The sequence below is a fragment of the Crocuta crocuta genome, unplaced genomic scaffold (genome assembly GCF_008692635.1).
Source record: "Crocuta crocuta isolate KB4526 unplaced genomic scaffold, BGI_CrCroc_1.0 scaffold158, whole genome shotgun sequence".
In the NCBI taxonomy this organism is placed as follows: domain Eukaryota; kingdom Metazoa; phylum Chordata; class Mammalia; order Carnivora; family Hyaenidae; genus Crocuta; species Crocuta crocuta.
Window position 1 is genome coordinate 1,217,185 of NW_027532590.1, and position 25,080 is coordinate 1,242,264.

At 35.8% G+C, this 25,080-nt stretch overlaps 1 protein-coding gene across 2 annotated transcripts in view; it reads left to right on the plus strand.

The window, feature by feature from the left end:
- Positions 1–25,080, plus strand: part of GLRA3 (glycine receptor alpha 3) — a 180,672-nt gene that overhangs the window by 108,215 nt on the left and 47,377 nt on the right. For both annotated transcript variants that reach the window (XM_077779663.1, XM_077779664.1), the window contains exon 5: positions 7,798–7,880. In XM_077779663.1, the coding sequence (XP_077635789.1) occupies positions 7,798–7,880 (83 nt within the window). The remainder of the gene's footprint in view (positions 1–7,797; positions 7,881–25,080) is intronic.

Sequence of the window (25,080 nt, forward strand, 5' to 3'; positions counted from 1 at the left end):
ATAAAGGGGAACATTCTATAATATTAACAATAACCAAAAAAAGGAAAGAAGCGGAGGCTGGAAGAAACATGCAGAGAAAAATAAGAGAAAAGAGGAGAAAGTTAAAGAAAGAGAAAAGGATTGACTCAAGAGAAAAAGCAGACAGCAGAAGAGACCATTAAAACAGTAATCTCCGGATAGATGAGACAATTGCATGCATGAAGTAAGATCTTTCTAGGAAAGGAATTAATAGGAGTCAGTCAGAGCATAACAGGAGCAAATAGTAAACCAAAGTTTTTTCACTTTGGCTAAGAGACTCAGTAGAGTATTTGGAAGATGAAGTGAAGTCTCCCAAGAAGTTATATCATGATATAATGAAGTAGAAGGGAAAGAATATGAACATCAGAGCATCAGTACAGAGGTTTAATATTTGATTAGAAAGAAAGAATGGAAGAAAATAGAGGTTTCCATGAAAAAAAGGAATTGATAGATTAACAGCTATATTAACCATTGAGAGGGACTTCGTAGCTCTGATAGGAAGTGTATTGAATTTGTAGCTCTGATAGGGAATTTGTTGACTATTAAGATGAGACAATTATTAGTACTAGAGAAAATAAAATACTACACAAGAGTTATAATTAAGCAAACTACTATGCTTAACCATGAAGAGTAATAACATATTCATAACATGTAAGCACTGAATATTAATTTAACCATAAATATTTATGTAACTAAATTTTGAATATTATGGGAGAGGTAAGTACATGGAGTGTGGTATAAAAGAAAATTTTTCCTTATAAGAAATAGACAATTTTACAAATTAAAAAAATCAAACATAGTATAATTGCAACTTGGATATACGATTATAAATCTTAGTGAAGTATCTAAAGAAAGGCTGCCTCTGAGAAGCTAGAACTGAACCAGGGGTAGGATGGGTAGGAAAAAAATAAAACTGTTTTTATGCTTTCTATACTCTTTGAACTTTTTAAATGATATCAGTGACTTATATTAATAATTTTTAAATGGAAGTACTTTTCAAGTGAGGGCTTTAGAGCCAGAAACATGACCCTTTGTCAACGTTGGGATTCGGTTTTACTTTACTTATAAAATTAGCCTTTTACTTATTTTATGGATACTGACAGAAGACACAAGACTCAGAGTCAGAGATAAAAGGATGTATTACTTACTGTAGGCAAGTAGCACAAACATCATTGAACTTGCCTAAGTTCTCCATTGCCCTCAAATGTCATTGGGACGATGAACCAGGCCCTGATGGATAGGACCCGCCCTGTGTGTCTGTGACACAGCTGTGGGACGCTAAGTTTGGGGAATCCACTGCCTTTACAGCAAGCTGGAAGCAAGTCTCCTCTTTGTCTAAAGGAACAGCATCGTCTCATCTCTCAAAATGAGCAGCTGAATAAACAACCCTGAGAACTGGCTCAGGTAAAAGAATAGCCAGGGCTAGTGACTTGGCACACACCCAGCAAGACAGGCACCAAGACACAAGAGGCCCAAGGAAGCCTGTCTCTCTCAAGCCAGGTCCCGGCTCTATGGTTCACCAGCTGTGATGGGAGGCAAGTCTCTACTTGAAAGACTCATTTTTTGTATATGCATGATAATGAACATACTGATCACCTTGAGCCTGAAATAATGTATGTAAAGCACCTAACAGAGTGCCTGGCATACAATAGACACTGAAGTTATTTTTATTTTTATCTTCCTCAAAAAAATAACCCATCCCAAACATGCAAGTTCTGTAAATGAGCACTGTATGGACACTTGCAAGTTATTAATCTAAGTCTCCATTTTGTCACTTGTGTAATAGGGATAACAAAATCCTCACAAGATAATGGAAGCACATGAGAGGCAGCTTAATGTTATCTACTGCTTACTTTACTAATACATACGCATTCGTCTTTATTGCTTATATTACAGGAGTGTTATTGCATTAAAAATCAAATAACAGGAAGAAGTTTTGTATCAAAAATGCATGCACAGTGGCTTGCCAAAGATCGTAGCACAATTTCAACTTTTATTTAAACCAAATATAATCACTTTTTCTTTGAAATCAGTTGAGAAAAGAATTAAGGTTTCCTTATATAATATGTATTTTTTGAACATTAATTTTTAATAGAAAAGGCAAATTTATCAACAGAGGCTCTGTTTAGGATGCTGTTTATTCAAGGGTAATCAATTGACAATACCATAAAATAGCCGTTGTAAGGAGAATTTTGCATGTGTGTGATTATGCATATTTCTCTGAAGAGATCCTTAGCTTACATCAGCTTCCTGAAGCAACCATCAATAATACTGAGATTCCACTGGTGATGGGTTGATAATCATCAACTTTATAATCATATTTAAAATCAAATGACAACAAACTCCAGATTAGAACACTATAACAATCTCCCTTCCAGTGCTCCAACAATCCAATTTCTCCTGAAAGTTTTTGATCTCTATAAAATCATAAGAGAATACCAAAACACTCAAGTAAATATATAAAATCAATGGGGGAGTTCCTTATACTTTCTAAAGTTTAATTATATATATCTGACTTTGTTAAAATTAAATTTTTTTTTTTTTAATGCCTAGGAGAGAGAGAGAGAGACAGCATGAGCAGGGGAGGGTCAGAGAGAGAGGGAGTCACACACTCTGAAACAGGCTCCAGGCTCTGAGCTGGCAGTCAGCACAGAGCCCGACTCGGGGCCACGAACAGCGAGATCATGACCTAAGCGAAAGTCGGACGCTTAACCGACTAAGCCACCCAGGCGCCCCACATATATCTGATTTTTTTGGAAGAATCATTTCTGTATCTTTTACTTTATTTTTTTAATGTTTATTTATTTATTTTTGAGAGAGAGAGAGACAGAGACAGAGAGAGAGAGAGGGAGAGAGTACAAGCAGGGAAGAGGCAGAGAGAGAGAGACACAGAATCTAACTGTGGCTCAGGCTCTGGGCTCTGAATTGTCAGCATAGAACCTGACATGGGACTCAAACCCGCAAATTATGAGATCATGACCTGAGTTGAAGTCAGACTCTCTNCGACTAAGCCACCCAGGCGCCCCACATATATCTGATTTTTTTGGAAGAATCATTTCTGTATCTTTTACTTTATTTTTTTAATGTTTATTTATTTATTTTTGAGAGAGAGAGAGACAGAGACAGAGAGAGAGAGAGNGAGCCACCCTGGTGCCCCTGTTACCTTTTACTTTAAATATGATATAATAATTAATACTGACTGAAAAAATTTCTTGCATTATATAAATATAAAATTTGAAAAATTGTATTAATTAGAGAACCTATTTTCATGAAAAATGTTTCAATGACTTTAAAAGGCAATGTACTTAGAGGTTAAGGTTCTAAGAAGTACTTAGACCTAGACTCCCAGAGTTGCAAATTCAGCTCTACGATTTCTTCCTTGTAATGTCAGGTGAGTAGGCTGGTTAGTTTCCTCATCCCTAAAATAAAGGTAATACAGTTTATCTGTCTTATAAACTTGTAGTAAGGAATAAATGAGTTGAGAAATAATGTAAAGTATTTAAAATTGGACAGCAACATGTGGAAGAATGAACCTGGACCACTTTCTTAACACCATACACAAAAATAAACTCAAAATGGATAAAAGACCTAAATGTGAGATAGGAAACCATCACAACCCTAGAGGAAAAAACAGGCAACAACCTCTTTCACCGCAGCCATAGCAAATTCTTCCTCCACATGTCCCTGAAGGCAAGGAAAACAAAAGCAAAAATGAGCTATTGGGACCTCATCAAGATAAAAAGCTTCTGCTCTGCAAAGGAAACAGTCAACAAAACTGAAAGGCATCCAACAGAATGGGAGAAGACATTTGCAAATAACATATCAAATAATGGGTTAGTATCCAAAATCTATAAAAAACTTACCAAACTCAACACCCAATAAACAAACAATCCAGTGAAGAAATAAGCAGCCAGCATGAATAGACACTTCTCCAAAGAAGACATCCAGATGGGCAACAGACACATGACAAGATCATTCATCATCAAGGCAATATGAATCAAAACCACAATGAGATACCACCTCACACTGGTCAGAGTGGCTGACATTAACAACTCAGGAAACAATAGATGTTGGCAAGAATGTGGAGAAATGGGAACCTTCTTGCACTGTTGGTAAGAATGCAAACCAGTTCAGCTGCTCTGGAAAATGGTGTGGAGGTTCCTCAAAAAATTAAAAATAGAACTACCCTACGGCCCAGAAATAGCACTTCTAGGAATTTATCCAAGGGATATAGGAATGCTGATTCAAAGGTGCACATGTACCCCAATGTTTATAGCAACACTTTCAACAATAGCCAAATCATGAAAAGAGCCCAAATGTCCATCAACTGATGAATGGATAAAGAAGATGTGGTTTATATACAATGGAATACTACTTGGCAGTCAGAAAGAATGAAACCTGCATTTGCGACACCATGGATGGAACTGGAGGGTATTATGCTAAGTGAAATAAATCACTCAGAGAAAGACAGATATCATGTTTTCACTCATATGTAGAATTTGAGACACTTAACAGAAGACCATGGGGGAAGGGAAGGAGGAAAAGTAGTTTCAAACAAAGAGGGAGGCAAAGTATTAGATTCTTAAATACAGAGAACAAATTGAGGGTTGATGTGGGGGCAGAGGAGAGTAGAAAATGAGTGATGGTCATTGAGGAGGGCACTTGTTGCAATGAGCACTGGATGTAGTATGTAAGCAATGAATCATGGGAATCTACCCCCAAAACAAAGAACATACTGTATACACTGCGTGCTAGCTAACTTGACAATAAATTATATTTAAAAAACAAAGTAACATAGAAACTGAAAACAAAGATATGTTCAAAGAAAACCAATTAATAAAAATCATACCCCTAAGATAAAATAAAATAAGATAAAATAAAATAAAAGTGTCTACTATATAGTAAGTACAATAGGTATATTACCTTTTGTGATATTATAGATAAAATTGAAAAATTGATAATCAAGAGGTGATTATTCTTAGAACATTAAATTTAGAAATATTAGGAACTAATAAAAATACTTATCAGTATGGGGCACCTGACTGAACTCAGTCAGTTAAGTGTCCAACTTCAACTCAGGTCATGACCTGAGGTTCATGGGTTTGAGCCCTGCATCAGGCTCTGTGTTGACAGCTCGGAGCCTGGAGCCTGCTTCAGATTCTGTGTCTCCCCCTCCCTCTGACCCTCCCCTGTTCATACTCTGTCTCTCTCTCAAAAAATAAATAAACATTAGAAATTAAAAGATACTTATCGGTTTCATAAAGAGCCAAAAATGGAATAAAAAAAGATGTGTTTTTTTTTTATATACTTACAATCTGAGATAGACACCATGCTCTATGCAATACTTTTTCAAACATGGACACTCCCTCAATTCTAACCAGGTCAGCTGTTTGTCATAGATTATAGTCATCTTTTTTAACATTACTACTTCACTAAGCCAAGACTTTTTAAGAGAAAATAAAAAACACCATATCCTGTTTATGCATCTTGTCTCAGAAAGAGAACCCAGTGTCCTCTCTTACACAAGAAGATATTCATTTCCAAAACAGTAGAATGTGATTAATTGCCTTTTGATTTAGTTTTCTTTTGATGTGGTCAGAACATATCTTTAATTTATATGTAATATTTTGATGAAGAAATTCAGAATCACACCCACCAAGCTGACATGTATTTTTTTTCCATATGTTGTTAAAGAGGTAATTGTACAATACTTTAAACAAAAGAAAGAATCTCAATAAACAGATGTTTTTCAAGATATGATTTATGACAGAAGTTCTACAAACAGTGTTTTTCTTTGCCAAATAATTCCTTTCAAGCCCTTCTTTTTAAAAGAATTATGTAATGTCTCTCATTTTATGCCAAAAAAATAGCCAGGATATGAATTTGACATCACATGCATGGTGAGAGCTTGGAAAAGATTCTGAGAATGCTATTCACTCTCATACAAAAGGTCACAGAATTAATCCTCCCAGCCAGCATTTGAAACTGGCTGTCCACAGAGCCAGGGAAGTTTGGAAAATTAATGTGCGTGTGTTCAAAATATACTTGTGCATACACTTCTAATAAACCCTATCACAAGACAGAGAACATCTTGTCCACCTGATTTTACAAGTGCCTTTTCAGGAGAGAACTTTGTAGATCTACAAGATCATACTTACAGGACCGCTTAACCTTGCTGAGCCAGTAGAAAATAGCCTTTGAAGAATGAAATGTATGAATTATTTTAGTGTGTTACAGACTCTGACTTGAAGGAATCGTCAAATGATCCTCCTGGAGTTCTAAAACATTCAACATCTTCACATGGCTGTCCATTTATACCACTCAAATTATGTTAATTGGATCTCACCAAGAGTATTCACTGTAGAACATGGGTTTTGTAACGTTATGTCTATGGTCTACATGAAAATGCCGTTTTGGAGAATGTGGTTGCATTTAGTAGCGCTGACGATTATTTTTTGTTAAGCTTAAAGAGGCTTTACGCGTGATTTAATTCAGCCATCTTTGTGCCCATCATATATAATTCCAGGGAAGCATAGATGGGGCAGTCTGGAGGCAGTAGAATATATTAGCAATCCTTAATAACTAATACCTGTTGAGTGCTTACTATGTGTCACGATACTTGCCTAAGCCTTGTACATGTATTAGCTCATGTATTACTCTCAAAGTTTCTCCAGAGCAAAAACTATTCCGCCTGAAGTGCTCACTGAGATGCTGAATTTCAATGGGAAAACTGTAAATAAAGGGGCTGGCTAGAGAGTCCTCAGACAAGAACTGTATTTGAATAAACTTGGGTTTGTTTCTTCTTCTCTGGCCCAAGAACTATAAATACTGAGTAATCCTTTAAGATTATTTTTGTAATTGGGGTGCCTGGGTGGCTTAGTTGGTTAAACATCAGACTTCAGCTCAGGTCATGATCTCATCATTTGTGAGTTCAAACCCTGTGTCAGGCTCTCTACTGACAGCTCAGAGCCTGAAGTCTTTTTCAGATTCTGTGTCACAAATATATATATATATTTGTGAGTGATGAATTATCTGGAATGCCAACATACAAATACTTTCTGGAAGGGGAAATAAGGGCAGAATGCTGGTATGTGCCATCCAGGTCAACTCACTTTGTGTGAAACCAAATCAGAAGTTTGTTTTGGTGAGCATAGGATCATGTCACACATATTCTAGAGGGCTATGTCTTGACTCTGGTAAGAGCTAGAGAAATCTCCTAGTCCTATGGCAGAAGACTCTTAACACCTAGAATTTTCAAGTCCTCCAGATTCAGAGGGGTTTTTTTCTTTTGTTTTTTTTTTTCCTCTGATATTACAGCTGCATGTTCATCAATGTTACAAAGATGACTGAAAGTTGTCACCCAGGATTGCTTCTCTACACCGTGTTTTTCCAATTCCCGGATATACTTGCCTCCTCAAATATACTGTACAGGAGATCTTGGGAACTGTGCCTTCTGGCATTTTGGTATTAATTTTATAGAACCCACTCTCAAATATCTTTTTCAGGGTCTTTATGGAAATATAGACCTTTAGTAGACTTCTACAGCCCTCTGTAAAGGAATAAATGAATGAGCAAAATAAATAAATGTGATTGGATGTTTAAATAAATGTTTTAAACCCTCCCTGAAAGGCAGATTTACAGATAAAGATACAGCTGTTCTATAGTAAATAACATGCCCAAGAGGGGGCAAATTTTATTTGGTTAGTTGTTGGTAACCAACAGGATGGTAATACGATATCATAAATTATTTTTAAAAATAATTACTTTGAACTTTTTCAGATTGACATTAACACTTTCTTGTCCAATGGATCTCAAGAATTTTCCAATGGACGTGCAAACATGTATAATGCAACTAGAAAGTTGTAAGTATGAACAACTTACTTTTTCTGAGCTCTTTAAAAAGTTTAGCAGATATCAATTTTAATGGATTATGTATTTATAATTTTGTAATTGTTTTTGTCGGATATTTACTCAACAGGCATGTTATCTTTCACAACGTACTAAAAGTGATGTCTATCATCGCATGTAGTTTATACCATTATAAACAAATTGAGGACCTAGGAATAACATTTTTAGGCTTGAAAAGCAGGTATATATCCTTATACAAATTATCAAAGGTAAAAAATATAATAACCATCAAAGACAAGCCACCATTTTTTATTGAGTGCTTGCCATAGGCCAAGCATTTTGCGTATGTTATTTTCAATACTCACAAAAAAGATATTGCTGTCCCCATGTTTCCACAAGCTAAAATGGTCATTTTGAGCACTTGAGTATTGTGTTCCAATTTATGGAGGTGGTGGCAGCAGGCCATCTGGTTCCCAAGCTTATGCTTACTTTGAAACATTTTGCCACCACTCAGCTCATATTTATTCAGAATAAACTCGGCTGGGTATGTAATACATGTTATCTCAGAAGAAGGAAAACTTCTCACACCTTATCAGAGATTTATCCAAGCTTGCAATCACTCCTTTAAATTTCATCTTTCAAAGTGGATCCATGAATATCACAGATTAATGTTAACACATAAACATTTCAAGTCTTTCTGTTTCTCTGAACTTCTTTGTAGAATCTGCCCAAACTTAGGGGCACCTGGGTGGCTCAGCTGGTTAAGCCTCCGACTGTTGGTTTCAGCTCATGTCATGATCTCACAGTTTATGAGTTCAAGCCCCACATTAGGCTCTGCACTGATGGCATGGAGCCTGCCTGGAATTCTCTCTCCCTCTCTCTCTGCGCCTCCTCTGCTCTCTCTGTTTCTAAAAATAAATACACTTTAAAAAAATCAACCCAAAATTAATTGGTTTTCAATGTTCAATCCCATAAAAAAGGAATCATGGTGCAATCTTTTTCATGTGGTACTGTGTCATATCAGGGAAAAAAAGTTTGACATATTCCTTGAGGAGGATTTGAAGGTGAGTCTCCAGATTTGCAGGCCTCAGAGGCAAAGCTTGTAATGTGGTAGATTTGTCACTAGATGGCAAGCCTACTTCATGGGGTAATGTTGGCCATGCCTCTGCTCAGTTTCTCTTAAAGCAAGAAAGTGGAAATCTCTCTTTCTCTGATCATAACTCCTTGTTAAATTTAAATGCATTACTTTTATAAATTGTTCCTACATATTAAACATTCACACCAATAAAGTTAGTTGGGGCACTATTTAGAAATCTAAATGGGGAGGGGCAACAAAAGATTCCCAGCAGTAGAGCAGTGGATACCATGAAGGCATTGTGAGGACAGGCTGATTCTGTATCGTGGTTGCAAACAAAATTTGGTACATAAAAAGGTATCAAGAAAAAAATCATATGCAAAATACCTAAGACAAATGACTCCCTTAATGACTAAACCGGACGTTATCTGATGAAGTTTGAGGTGATGGAGGATCATGGGGTCCAGAGCCAATGGCCAAGAAAGAATTATTGAAGACATCTTTGGTGCAAAAAAGGTGATTTTATTAAAGCTGGGGACAGGACCCATGGGCAGGAAGAGCTGCATGGGGTCCTGATGAGTAACTCATTATATACCTTCATGTTGGGAGAGGTTGGGGATAGAGGAAGTCTTTAAGGAATTTTGAAGCAAAGTTTCCAGGACCTGGAGGGTCTAGCTGTTGCTAGGGAAACACTATTCACTACCACTTAATACAACATCAGTCATGAGACCCTTTAGATGTATATCAGGGGCCATAAACTTGGAGTATGATTCTCAGCATATATCTTGGGACAGTTGAGATAAAGGAAGTTGACTTAAGGATTCTCCAGGTTGGGTTATTGTTAAGCGAAGGAAGGTTCTCTTTTGCCCCCAGCAAAGTGTCATCCTTGAGGCAGCTGAGCTCCTAGAGGGAGGTCACTCTGCCAGACTTGTCAATGGGCTATAGGCAGTAAGAGAATTTAATTTTCTGTTTGCCTTAGTTTCCCACATGACCGTGACAAGCACTTTGACCCCTTTCCTTTGTTCTTGGGAAGCCAGGAGTGTTTGAAGAATAGCACATCTGGGGTCGGGGTGAGGGTGCTAGTTAGTGCTTTACCCCTCAGCCTGCCTCATGCTCATCATTATGCAATAGGCAGGAGGAGCAGTTCAAGCAAGATTTAGGAGTAAGAAAATGATTTGTTCAATATTATGCTCTTCATGCTCTTAAAAATTCTCCCAGTCAAATGAACCAATGTTATTTAAGAAGGTTTCATAGGGAGCCTGGTGGCTCAGTTGGTAGAATGTCCATCTTCGGATCAGGTCATAATCTTGCGGTTCATGAGTTCGAGCGCCACGTTGGGCTAGCTGTTGTCAGCACAGAGCCTGCTTCAGATTCTCTGTCTCCCTCTCTCTCTGCCTCTTCCACACTACTGCTGCCTCTCTCTCAAAAATAAATAAACATTAAAAAAAATGTTTTCATAATATTTCTAAAAAGGAGAAGAAAGAAAGTAGGGATGAAGGGGAATGGTGTGGAAGGTAGAAACAACAGAGGATGATACTCTAGGGAGTCAAAATTTTATCTTTACCCTCTTATCCTTTTTCAGTAAGGCTTGAGAGCTAAACAGACATAGCACAGATTAACAGGAGAAAAGGATACAAATTTTTTTAAATGTAAGTTCTATGCAATGTGGGATTCCTCAGAATGAAATGAACTCTCTGAGAAATGGCAGGTTAAACAAGGAGAGACCATTGTGAAAACGTAACCAAACTCTGCGGGGGGAGCTCAAAGAAGATAAGAATGATTTTAACAAGGTCTGTACAGAATTCTCTTGGCTTTGATTCCCCACTGAAGAATGTTTCTTTTTTTTTTCTGGTATAGGGAACACATCTTTCACATGAGAGTTTTTATCTCCTGTTTTCAAGGGGGGAAAGGAGGGGGGCATTTACAGTGTCTTTCTGGCATCTGCTATTTTTCAAGTGTCTTTAGCTCAAAATAATCCTTGTGCTAACGTGGCATCTTTGGGGATAGCAGTGGTCTGCCACCCTTCATTTACTTCCACACAAAATGGACGAGAGGCTCTGGGAGCAGATGAGCTCAGAGCTTAGGTAAATGGAATCCTAGTGGAAATATTAACAGAGAAAGAAAGGTAAGATGAGAAGTAAATGTGGAAGGGAATATTAACAAATCCATCTTCATATATTTGAGGCTTGGGGAATGTAGGTATAGAAAGCCAAAAAGGAGGAATTAGAACTGGGGACACACTATTCAAAACCATGTAGAAAGTGGTTCAAACAGTTAAGATAACATTTCTGAAGAGAGAATAGAGAGAGGGAAACAAAAAAGAAAAGACCCGTTAGAAACGCCTATGTTTAGAGGTTGTTGGAAGGACGTCCAGTCAAGAGATGGTCCTAGATAGCAAATTAAAATCATTATCATTCAATCTCAAATAAACTGCTGAGATCTGTTTAATGCATCAAACGCTACCAAAAAAAAAATTAAGGCAATTGAAAAAAGTGCCACTGTTATTTATGACAAAGACAACTGTGGTTAGAATGGTGAGGGTCAAATCTGGATTCTGAGTTTTCGTTTGGTTTTGTTTTTTAAGGGCACAATGAGAAAGTGGGAGCGGTGAGTAAAAATCTATGACTCTGGAAATGTTAGTTACTAAAGAAAGATGGGAAAGAGTACGGTGCCTGAGGGATAACTGGGTCCCTGGAACCTCTTTTTTAGAGTAAGGAAAGCATACTGGGCTATTTTGCAGAACAAAAAAACTGAACAATAAGATCTTTCATTGTTTCTGCCTTTCCCAGAACATTTCCAAATCAATCAAAAACTCAACTTGGGAAAACAGAGCCTCTTGCCTCCTCCCTTTTGTTTCGGATTTCCTTTATCAGGAATGACTAGGTTGCTTCACATGTCATTAAACACTTCCTGCTCTCTTATTAAAAATTAATCACGCTCACAGCAGAGATACTGTTCATTGAACTTCTTTAGCAAATGCTAAGAAAATCTTGGCAAAGTAGAAGCTACTGAAGTCAAATTCTTCAAGATAGATTTCGTGAACTCTTTTAGAGCAATCACTCTTTTTTTTTTTTAAATAACTGTTTAAAGTGACAAGTTAATCTGCTGGAAAGCAAGAACTATAAGGAACCTAGTGTCTTTTATTGATTGAATTCTGGCTGCAAAAGAGAAAAAGAAAACAAATTGGGATGAGAACCATAGGAAACAAGCAAAAAGACACATAATTTAAAGGCAAAGGTGTGTGTGTGTGTAGTTTTGTTTTAATAATCTTGGAATTAGTTTTGTATGGTGTCAGCTACTGTGGTAGCTCCAGTGTGATTTTATCTGTCTTTTTATCTATCTATCTATCTATCTATCTATCTATCTATCTATCTATCTATTTTTCTGTTGGTTCCAGAAGTAGAATTTAGTGATTCATCATTTACATGTAACACCTAGTGCTCGACACAAGTACACTCCTTAATACCTATCACCCATTTAGTAAAGATAAAGGCTTTAATGGTCTGTAATGCCCCACCTTTCTTAAATTCAATGAATGTCCAATAATGTCTGCCATCGGTCAAGACGGTTCGGTGGGACCAGAGGAATGTTCATTCAACTAAGTGTTAATTGGGAAATATCTATCAAATATCTAATATATTCCACAAGACACAACATACATAAAGCACAAAAGCCCCTGTTCTTAAGGACCTGGAGGACCAGTTGAAGTGTTCTTCCTGCAAATGACAAGTACATGTTCATGGATACTGTTAGCACTAAAGGAAAAGTGACGAAGGGAAGAACAGTGATAAAAGTGAGTAAACAACTCAGAGAAGTATATTTTGTCTAAACTAGCAATGACCTCACACCCCTTAAATAGTATATTCGTGACTTGGACTTAAAACCCTGGGTGACACACAATTCCTAGTATTCAGAGAAGCAAGTTACTGGGAAGAGGTAGGCAGGAGGGGCCTAGGGAAGAAAAGTCTTATGATAAAAACTGATGAGGAAAAAAAAAGTCTGAGCTAAGGATAGCATGAGAATAAAAAGGAAATAAATAACTTTCAAGCCAGAACTAAAAAAAAAAAAATCTGATTCATTAGCTAGAAAATGGGAAAGGAGAAAAATAAAAGAAATGAAAATATAATATAGAGGAAGCACAGAAAGAGAGCAAAAATAGCTTTCAATACCACCATCATTAAAGTAAATGCTAAAGTTAAATTCACATAGCGAAACAGAGATCCTCAAACTAAATGTTAACAAATACTAAGACTCAACAATATGTTGTCAACTAAACGCTTTTTAAACACATTATGCAAAAAAATTCAGGAGAAAAGACAGAAAAATGCATATCAAGAAATGTTTCTTTCTTAAAAAAATTTTTTTAATGTTTTTATTTATTTCTGAGAGAGACGACAGTGTGAGCAGGGGAGGGTCAAAGAGAGAAGGGAGACACAGAATCTGAAGCAGGCTCTAGGCTCTGAGCTGTCAGCACAGAGCCCGATGTGGGGCTCGAACCCATGATCTGTGAGATCATGACCTGAGCTGGTCAGATGCTTAGCAGGCTGAGCCACCCAGGTGCCCCAAGAAATTTTTCTTAAAATATATTCCAGGATAATAATTTTAATATCAGAAAAAAATAATTATAGAAAAAAATTATAAGACACAAATGCTCGAGTAACATGTTGATAAAGAAACAATATATAAATAAGCTGTAATAATTATAAAAACATCTTCCATATGACTTCTGAATGTATAAAAATGCAGCCAAACTACAATTAAAAAAATAGACAAATCAGTAATTTACTTGAAAATACAGGTATAAATATTGAAACAAAAATAAGTTAAAAGTAGGTAAAGAGAAACTCACAGTTTGTTTTAGCATACAAGAACTTTTACAAAAAAATGTTACAATTACAGAAGTCACAAAGGAAGATTTAATCAATTCTTAAAAATGTACACATGATGGAATGTGATCTCTCACTAAAATGCAGTATGACTAACTACAAGATGAAGTTGCCATAAATTACTATATATTAACATGAATTATTACATACTAGTATACAAAGGTACATCTGGAAACCAACAGCATATAATAAGTGACTCTGTTTAAAGAAGAAATAAAGGAGAACTCCGTACTAACACTCATGGAGCTAAGCCCTTTATTCAAGAAGATGAAAAAAGAATAAAAGAGCATTCAAAGAATCCCATGAAAACCTAAAACTGGTATTTTGAAATGTTTAAGAGCTTAGACACACCCTTGGAGAAACTCTTCAAAGAAAAAAGAAATTAGGTTGCATATAAGAGATACAGAGTGAAGAGAAGAAAATAATTGTAGGTATACTAGATTGGAAACAATAAAAGAAAATTCTGAGCACTCCATCTTTTCCAGTCATATCTAGTGATCTGACATTAGAAAAGAGCCTTAGGCAAAAGCTGTATTTGAAAAAAGAAATCCATACACGGCAGATAGCTAATTTCATCATAAATTAATGAGAAATTCAAAGACCTGAGACAATAATGAGAAAAACAGAACATTTTGAAGACTTTTTCAATGATTTGCATAAGAATTCAGCATAAAGATGGTTCTCTCAAGTTTCCTTTTAATCACAAGGATTAAATGTTGCTTCAGTTGCATGAAGTAGAAAAGAGTAGTTGACTCATGGAGAAAGTAGTACAGAAGCTGACTTCTGCTTAAATATGATGTGTTTCTTGTAAAAATACATACTTGGCCAGAAATTTATTTTAGATTACTGCCCGTTTTGGAATACAGCCTGAATAAGAAATGGTTGTGGAAATACAGACAAATAAGGTTGGCAATATTGCTTGGAGACATGAAGATAAAGGAAATTTCTGAAGGTAGTCTTAAAAATAAAGAGCAAAAGGGGCACCTGGGTGGCTCAGTGGGTTCATGATCTTGCAGTTCTCGGTTCAGGCCCCACATCAGGCTCTCTGCAGTCAGCCTGGAGCCCACTTCAGATCCTGGGTCCCACCCCCTCTTTCCCCCACTGTTTGTGCACCCTCTCTCAAAAATAAACATGAAAGAAAGAAAGAAAGAAAGAAAGAAAGAAAGAAAGAAAGAAAGAAAGAAAGAAAGAAAGAAAGAAAAGAAAGAACGCAAAAAAGAGGAAAAGATAATATCATCGGGTTTAAGGAAAACTGGGGGACAATCCGAAAGAGTAAAACAGAGAAAGAGATTGAAAACTCTTCGTAACATTTTAACATGTGTTTCCTGGAGATTGTTTTTCAATCTATTCATGGAGTGTACATTCATCTAGCACTTGCGCTGAACTTCAAGAAAAAATAGAAAACCAAAATTACTTTTTTCCCGATATTTAACTACAAATAGAAATGTATTAGCTGCAATTGAAAAGGTGTTTATCATAGTGATTCATTCTACTGCCATTTAAAATCAAAGCGAACTAACTACAGTAAAACTGAACTTTACCCTCTGATTAACCTAGAAAGTGAAACCTCCTTACTGAGAACTCCTCTGAAGTCAAAGGAAAGAATAGGGCCGCAGGTACACAGGCTCACTTCGTTTTATTTTGCTTTTGCTTTAGCGCCCTTTGCAGACATTGCGCTCTTTTTACAAATGGAAGGCTTGTGACAGCCTGCGTTGGCCAAGTCCATCAGCACCAATTTCCAACAGCATTTGCTCACTTTGGGTCCTGGATCCTATTTTGATAATTCTCACAATATTTCAAGCTTTTTCATTATTATATTTTTTACAATGATCTGTGATCAGTGATCTTGGATGTTACTAGCATAATTGTTTGGGGGCTCCATGAAACGCACCTATATAAGACATCGAGCTCAACCAATAAATGCTTGAGTTCTGACTGCCCGACTGACCAGCCATCATCCCATCTCTCTCCTTTCCCTTGGGCCTCGTTATGCTCTGAGACCTATATTGAAATTAGGCCAGTTTATAACTCTACAATGGCCTTTAAGTGTTCGGATGAAAGAAAAATTCACAAATTACTTACTTACTTACTTAATTAATTTATTTTTGTTAAAGTGTATTTGTTTTGAGAGAGAGAAAAGAGAGAATCCCAAGCAGGTTCTGTACTCAAACTCAAGAACCATGAGATCATGACCTGAGTTGAAATCACAAGTGGGACACTTAACTGACTGAGTCATGGCAGGTGCCCCCACATAACTCTCACTTTAAATCAAAGCTAGAAATGATTAAGCTTATGAGGAAGGGAAGGCATGTCAAAAGCTGAGATTAGCTGAAAAGTAGGCATCTTGTGCCAGTTAGCCAAGTTGTGAATAACAAGAAGAAAATTGGAAGGAATTTAAGAGTGCTATTCCAGTGAACACAAAGGATAAGAAGCCAAAAAGCCTTATCGCTGATGTGGAGAACATTTGAATGGTCTGGATAAAAGATCAAAACAGCTACCACATTCCTTTAACCTAAAAGGTGTTCCAGAGGAAAGCCCTAACTCTTCAATTCTGTGAAGTCTTGGAGAGGTGAGGAAGCTAAGACAGAAAAGTTTGAAGCTAGCAGAGTTTGGTTCAGGAAGTTTAAGGAAGAAAGCTATTTCTATAACATTAAAGTGCAAAGTCAAGGAGCAAGAGCTGATGTAGAAGCTGCAAAAATTATCTAGATGATCTAGCTCAGATAATTCATGAAGGTAGCTACACTAAATAATAAATTTTCTGTGTAGATGAAACAGCCATTTATTGGAAGAAGATGCCACCTAAGATTTTCATAACTAAAAAGAAGTTAGTGCCAGGCTTCAAAGCTTCAAAAGACAGGCTGACTCTCTTTCTTGTTAGGGTCAAAGGCAGCTGGTGACTCTAAGTTGAAGTTGATGCTCATTGGCCACTCCAAAAATCCAAGAACCCTTACAAATTGTGCTAAATCTACTCTACCTATGCTCTAAATGGAACAACAAAGCCTGGATGACAGCACATCTGTCTACATCATGGTTTACTGAGTATTTTAAACCCACTGTTGAGAACTACTGCTCAGAAAAAAAGATTTCTTTCAAAATAGGACTGCTTATTGACAATGCACCTGGTCACCCAAGAGCTCAAATGGAGATGGATGATACGGATAGTGTTGTTTTCAAGTCTGCGAACATGACATCCATTCTGCAGCCCGTAGATCCAGGAGTAATTATGATTTTCAAGTCTTATTATTTAGTAAATACGTTTTGTAAGGCTCTAGCTGCCATACACTGTGATTCTCTGATGGATCTAGGCAAAGTAAGTTAAAAACCTAGAAAGGATTTACCATTCTAGATGCCATTAAGAACATTCGTGATTCATGGGAAGAGGTGAAAATATGAACATGAACAGGAGTTTGAAGAAGTTGATGCCAAGTCTCATGGAGGATTTTGAAGGGCTCAAGACCTCAGAGAGGGAAGTCTCTGCAGAAGGGGTAGAAACAGCAAGAAAACTAGAATCAGAAGTGGAGTCTGAAGATGGGACTGAAGCTGCAAGCTCATGATCCAACTTGAACAGGTAAAGAACTCTTTCTTATGGATGAATGTAGACAGTGGTTTCCAGAGATGAAATCTACTCTTGGTGAAGATGCTGTAAAGATTGTTGAAATGACAACAAAGGACTGAGAGTCTTACATAAATTTAGCCAATAAAGCAGCAGGAGGGTTTGAGAGGATTGACTCCAGTTTTTTACTTTTTTAAGTTTATTTGTTTATTTTTGAAAGAGGGAGGGAGAGAGAGACAGATAGAGAGAGAGAGAGAGAGAGAGAGAGCACACAAGTTCAGGAAGAGGCAGAGCACGAGGAAGACAGAAAATCCCAAGCAGGCTCTGTGCAGTCAGTGCAGAGCCTGATTCGGTGCTCAGTCTCACAACTGTGAGATCATGAATTGAGTTGACATTAAGTCAGATGCTAAACCGACTGAGCCCCCCAGGCACCCCTCCAGTTTTGAAAGAAGTTCTGCTCTGGGTAAAATGCTATGCAATTGCATCATGTGCCACAGAGAAATCATTGGTGAAAATAAGAGTCAGCCAATGCTGCAAACTTCATTGGTGCTTTATTTTAAGAAATTGCCTCAGCCACCCTAATCCCCGGCAGCCGCCACCCTGACCAGTCAGCAGCCATTAGCGTGAAGGCAAGACCTTGCACCAGAAAAAAGCTATGACTCACTGAAAGCTCAGATGATGGTTAGCATTTTTTACTAATCAAATATTTTAAAATTAAGATATGTACATTGGGTTTTTTTTAGACTTAAAGCTATTGCCCTCTTAATAGACTATAGTACAGTGTAAACATAATTTTTATATGCACTGGGAAACCAAAAAATGATTTGACTCACTTTATTGCAATATTTGCTCTATCGCAGTGGTCTGGAGCTGAACCAGTAATGTATCTCTAAGGATGCCTGTGGGTTCCAAGTTCAACCATTACCTTTATTGAATCTAAAGGCCTGCCCCATAGTATGTTTGTTTCTCAAATCTCAACCGAGTTTTACCTGATTGCTTTTTTAGAGAGCCAGAAGTTCAATATAGTGTTATTCCTCTGGTCTACAACATCCTCATTCACCCTCATGAGAGAATTCTTGAAAAAAGACTTGCTTGCTTTGGGGTGTATTAGTTTCATTAGTTTTATTTATATTTCTTTTTTTCTTCAAATTTTTTGTTTAACATTTATTTATTTTTGAGCGAGACACAGAGTGCAAGTGGAGGAAGGGCAGAGAGAGGGAGACACAGAATCTGAAGCAGGTTCCAGGCTGAGCTGTCAGCACAGAGCCCAATGCAGGGCTCGAATCCACAAACGGTGAAATCAGAACTGAGCCAAAGTCAGATATTTAACTGACTAAGACACTCACGTGCCCCAATTTATCTTTATTTCTAATACTCATTTTTCTTTTTTTTTTTTTTTTACTGTCAAGTTCAGTCAGAAAATACTGGACAATTACCATGGCAATTCGCATCTCCAAAATTCATACCAGTAGAGAGCTAATGAAATAGTAGTAAACAATATTAACATATACATATATGGCTATGAAGAGAATTCTCAATGAAACCCTACTTTTCATTAAAAGTTTTATTTAATTTTAGAAATAGTGAGTGATTTGAGCTCCATTATGTGTTGTTGCTGGTAATACGTGAGATTGAGTGACATTTCTAGTGATGATAAATTAAATATTAAAGTGATCACTAGCCTTCCTTCTCAGGATTAGATTGTATTAGTTTACTGAAGATCAGGATCCACTGTATGATCCTTTCTTTATCTTTTAATTTATTTTTTTAATGTTTATTTATCTTTGAGAGAGAGAGACAGAGCAGGGAAGGAGCAAGAGAGAGGGAGACACAGAATCTGAAGCAGGCTCCAGGCTCTGAGCTGTCACCAGAGAGCCCGACATGAAGCTTGAACTTACAAACCACAAGATCATTGCATGAGCCAGTCAGATGCTTAACCAACTGAGCCACCCAGGCACCCCTGTTCCTTCCTTTCTTTCTTTTTTTTTAATTGGCTGTATGAAGTAAAACATAAAGCTATATCTTCAAAAGACAAATTTTATTGACATCACAGTTTTATTTATAAATGCATTTTGTTTGTTCGCTTCACAAATAGCTAATCTATAAGGGAAGGAAACACGGCCATATTATGCCTTAGACTGTGCCACTCAAGGATTGACAGTATAAATTGATGTGCAGGAATATGGAGTGAGAAAAAATGAAAAATTTAATTTTCAGCCTTTGATTTATACCATAAAGAAAATTTCTAAATTGACAATTTTTTTCCTCAGGTGAAGAAAAGGATGGAGGATGTTTTTAATCTTGGTAGAATATTAAGCAATAATTTCCTAGACTCATAATAAAGCTTCATTATTTATAAAAAGCCAAAGATGACATGGTGTATATAAACTATCACTATATCATAAAAGATCTAATTCCTTATTTCATATCTAACGAGGAATTTTGGTAACAAAACAGGAAAACCTCACCAATGTGAGAAAGCTAAAGAAATTTTAATTATTCAGGTTAGAAGAGAAAATACAAGGAAATAATTCAGGGAGGAAAGGACTCTTTTCCACAAAGAACAGCCTAAATCCCTAAAATTATATGAAAAGATATTCTTAAGGTCAACTTAAAAAAAATTACTGACACAAATTTTAAGAAACTTTCAAAATATGCTTTAATGGGGTTTTTGGATAGAAATATCTAAAGACAGATGGGAGGTTTTTGCTCTTTACTTTGCAGATTCATTTCAAAACCACATCTGATGTGACTCAGATTGGTTACTCTGGAATTTATGCCAACACTATTTAAGGAGTTTGGTGAAGATTTTTCACAATTATTTCCTAATAATCTCTACTGTTTTCAAGCTCTTTCATAATTTAAAACAGTGCAGATATTCTTCAAAATAATACTACGCCTTTTGCCTGGCTAGTTAGAGATACAGATGGTTCTTGTTTTGCTGAGTACTTACTACTAAAGTCTATGCAGTTACAATGTCAGTTAGAAAGCAAGTTTTCCTGAGACAAAAATATTCACTAAGGAACTAGCCACTTATAAAATTACTCCCCGCCTTAAACACTATTGCATCTTACTTAACACCATGACTGTTCTGTCCCACTCTGTCCTCATCTTTCTAATTGGACTTTTTGCTGATTATCAGATATTTTAAACGTATGACAGTAGAACGAAAACATAGTGTAGTTATAAGTCTTACAAAAAGATGTTATCATAGTGGTCGTATTATCTTTTACATATATTATCTGATTTCATCCTAAATGCAACTTAATGAGATAGGTTTTATCATTTTTTATCATAAAAATCAGCTAATGAAGGTTTAGAAAGGTAAAGTGACTTCCCCACAGTGGACAGAGCAATCTTCTGTGAATTAATAGCTCACAAATTTATAACAAGCATTCGTCCTTTTTAAATCTAGCTCTAGTAACAAAGTACTAGTAGAGTGATTGTTATAGGTTAGTTACACCAGGGAGTTTTAGAGGAAGTGTGATTACTAAGGTAATTTAGCAGGCCTATACTTAAAGGAAACCACATATAACAACCTGGTTAATGGTAAGATTATTCAAATTAAATGCACAAAGTATAAATAAAAATGTTTTAGTTAAATACATTTTGACATAGCAGTTGTTTCTTGTCAAGTCAATAAAATTTCTTGAGTAATATTCCTCCTGGCAATAATCAGCAAACATATGCCAAGTGTGAGCATTTTCTTCCTTTTGTGTTTTAAATTCCAGTCCCTGCTTAAGGGTATCTGCATTTGCAAGCTGTGTCAAACTGAGAAATCTCAGTCTCAATCCTTCCTTTATTTGACTGAAAAAGCAGGCCCAAAAGTGATTCTAGATCACTTAATGTTGAATGTGACTCTATGGTTTATTTATAATTCTCAAACTGATTTCAATTAACTATATTGTCAGTCATATTTTCCCTTTGAATAAGTATTTCTTTTACATACTACTATAAGATATTAAACAATATTCTCTTTCTTTTTCTTCTGTAGTCTTTTGAACTGTTTTTTCAATTACCAAAGGTCATTTGATTTTTTTTTTAAATGATAACATAATACTTGTGAATGATGTCTTCAAAATCAGCATGTTTATACTGGGAAATTTGAACAATTGAGACTGAAAAGCAAAAATATGTTTTAGCCTCAACTCACAATCCTTATTACTAGTGTTAACCACTTTTTTCTCCTGACCCTTTTTCTTTTACTTGTGTGTGTGTGTGTGTGTGTGTGTGTGTGTGTGTACACACATGGGCTATGGGTATGGTTACAAATGTTCCATGAACATGTAATATAGCTGAGAATCTCAATTTCTAACTGATCTACCATGAGGTTTACAACAAAGTAGCTTCCATATCTTATTATTTGAGGGAACAAAAAATTTTAGAACAAAGCCTGAAGGCTGAGTAAATGAAGATAAGAACTGGTTGGAAGGTATGCTTGAAATGTTGTATCTGGGCAACAAAGAAAAACATCAAAGTATCATGATGCCAAGAGAACTGAATTTTACCAGCCTCAGATTTTGTTGGACATGAAGGTACAACCCTCAGAGCCACAGTAAAACATCCTAAAGTGGAGGGTAGAAAGGACCCGTGAAATGACATCAGTTCAAGGGGTCTTCCACTCATTTCTTCTCAATGCCACCAGGGTGCCTAAGCTCCTCCCTATTATCAGGGTAACCTATAACTTATTAAAATGGAGACACTTAAAAAATTAAAAGAAAGGCACCGAGATATTTAAATTATTATATTTTATAATATCTATTTATTAACTGACAGGTTTTTAAAAATACTAATGGGTAAANTCTCAAAATAATAATAATAATAATAATAATAAAAGTATATGCTTTCTAAAGAAATATATGCACATATATTAAAGAAAATCAAAGTAATTTGGTTCCTCTTTAAAATTACAATTTTGGTATTAAATTTGAAATCATTAACACTATCAGTCGACCCTGCTATATAATATAATGTTTTTAATGAGCAAATAGTTCTGGTAGCTACAACACTTGATCATTTCAGAGCTTGATTTTATGTATTTTATATTGATAGAACTATGTAAGCCATATATTTTTATAGATGTTGTCTTTGTCTTGAATGAGGAGTTTTTATAAAGAAATATGTTTTTTAGGACAAAACTCAGTCTAATTAATTGTTTCTACTTAGGAATCTTTTTAAATTTTTTTGTCTAATTTAGATGCTGGGATATATCTTTTCTTAATTCCATTTCCATTTCAATATAAGCTATCCAATTAAAAACAAGCAGTCTATCAATATAGAATGTTTTCCATTCCAAAACACAGTCATCACATTCCAATAAATAAATATTGCATGTCATTTAAGATTTTATTATTTCTTCCTTTATATTGTAGGTATTAATCTCAAGGTGTTCCTGTGTAGAAACTTCATGTTTATAATTACTATTTCTAAAAGCTTCAAAATCCAAAATTTGAGTGTTCCATTCATAAAATAATTTGATTAAACATTTCCAATTGATCTTAAACAACTGCAACAAAAATTCAGAGAATTTATTTGCCAAAGGTTCAATATGATTGCAGAACATATACGTTGATTTACAAAACACTTCTTCAAATATTCATACTTAAAAATTTAACCCATAGCAAGCAGTAAATAGAGAAAGCATGTTTGCCATAATGAAATGTAATTTTTAATTCAACATTGGGTTTGTCAGATACAAAGAAATATAGTTCAGGTACTCTCTTTCAATAAAAATGTCATAAATGTTAATGACTATGGCTACTCTTTCATTGATAGAGTGTAAGAGTTTATGGACATAAAATAAATCATATATGCATCATAACTAATTCCAAGAACACTGCAGCTCCGCAGATTTTTAGGTAATGCTGTGCTCACCACAAGTGCAACTAACACATCTTACCATACAACACTATTACAATACCATTGACCGTATTCACTATGCTGTGCCTTTCATCCCTGTGACTCACTGGCTTTTTTACAACTATGGTGAATTCCAACAGAGATTTTATTCAGCTCTCTCACAAGCAAGTGACACTTATTTTCAATGTTGAACTTTTTAAGTGAATTTAAGAGAGACTTCTCAGTAGAATTTACAATGGCAGTACATAGTTCACTTTCGACAAATGTAATTCCAAAAGCTTTACTTTGATTACAGAATTAGATTTAAAACTTAATTTAAAATTAATTTAACCAATTTTCTCTTTAAAGTAGGAAATGATACTGAAACAAGCCTAATATCATTTCATTGCTTGAAAATTTCCCGTCGTGCACTTTTCCAGGAAAAATTTAAATTAAAAAAGAGTGAAATTACTTCAGGAAAGCGAAAGTTTGATCTAAATAAAAACTCAGTTTTTATAATGCAATATGTAAATGTTTCCCCTGCAATTAATTGCACATACCAAATGATCATCTTTGGGCAGTATTCTTGAACAGACTGTATCTTTTGAAGTAGGTGCCGATGAATTTTCAGCTGTGTTCTTGCGGCTTTTATGTGGACAGAGCTTTCGTGAATGTTAGATATAGACAATGTTTTATTTACGTTTCACATTCATCATCAACTTTCTTGTAAAATGGAAATTTCATGCTTAATTTTTCAATCAATATTGAGCTTTCATTTCCTTTAGCCCTTTCTGCTAGAAGGATTTATTGCGAAATGTAAGAATGTTGCCAAACAATGAAATAAATAAATGCTTGTAGGTTTCAAAGCACTCAGCATGTTTTCTATTTGGTCCAGAGCAGCACTGCTCCACTGCTCAGCTTTCGCTTACAATTTTTTTGTAACTTATATCCATGACACTTGGATACTTTAACTGACCCTTACAAACGTCACAGGTTTGTATACCAAGTGGGCAGCAGAGGGGGAAAGTTACACACTTCGGGCCCCACTGAGATCAGGAGTCAGCAGCCTCCGAAAGGGAGATGCCAGTTTCTTTGGGAAAGAAAGAAATAATAATGCTTCTTATGGGAAGGATTAGATAAAGACAGATGGACATTCCTGATGTTTGCTGTTGTACAAATTTAATCTAATGTGAAACTATTAAAATAGTCTCATACTCATATGCCATGGGAGAATGTAGAAGTAAAATTGAAGATCTGTCAAAGCAACAATGATGTATTTTAAAACAATGATTAATAATACCTAATCTAAAAATTAAAAATCTTGAGTCTCATGGGTGGTTCAGTCAGTTTAAGTGTCTGACTCTTGATTTTTGTCTCGGTCATGATCTCAGAATTGTGTGATCAAGTCTTCCACACTCAGTCTGGAGTGCTTAAGATTTTCTCTCTCCCTCTGCCCCTCTACCCCAACACACACTCTCTCTCCCTCTAAAATAAATAAATGAAAATGAAAAATGAAAAGTGAAAAATCTAGAACAAGTGTTAAGCCAGAGAGAATATGAGGAAAGTGAGTACTGTAGGCGAACCAAGATGTATAATTTTAAAATCATCATCTATAAGTCATCTATAAAATATATATAAAATCTATAAAATCATCATCTATAAGTAGGTGACTCTCAAACCTTAATCTTAGATCTTGACCTCATTTTCAGTACATAGGTGAATGAGTTCAACTATTTTCAACATGTAAGTCAATCTACAGACTTATGACAGCCAACACCTGCATCTTCTGCTGGCATCTTAACCTCAAGGTAACCCAAAATAAATTCATCATATACAAATATACACACACAGGGGCACCTGGA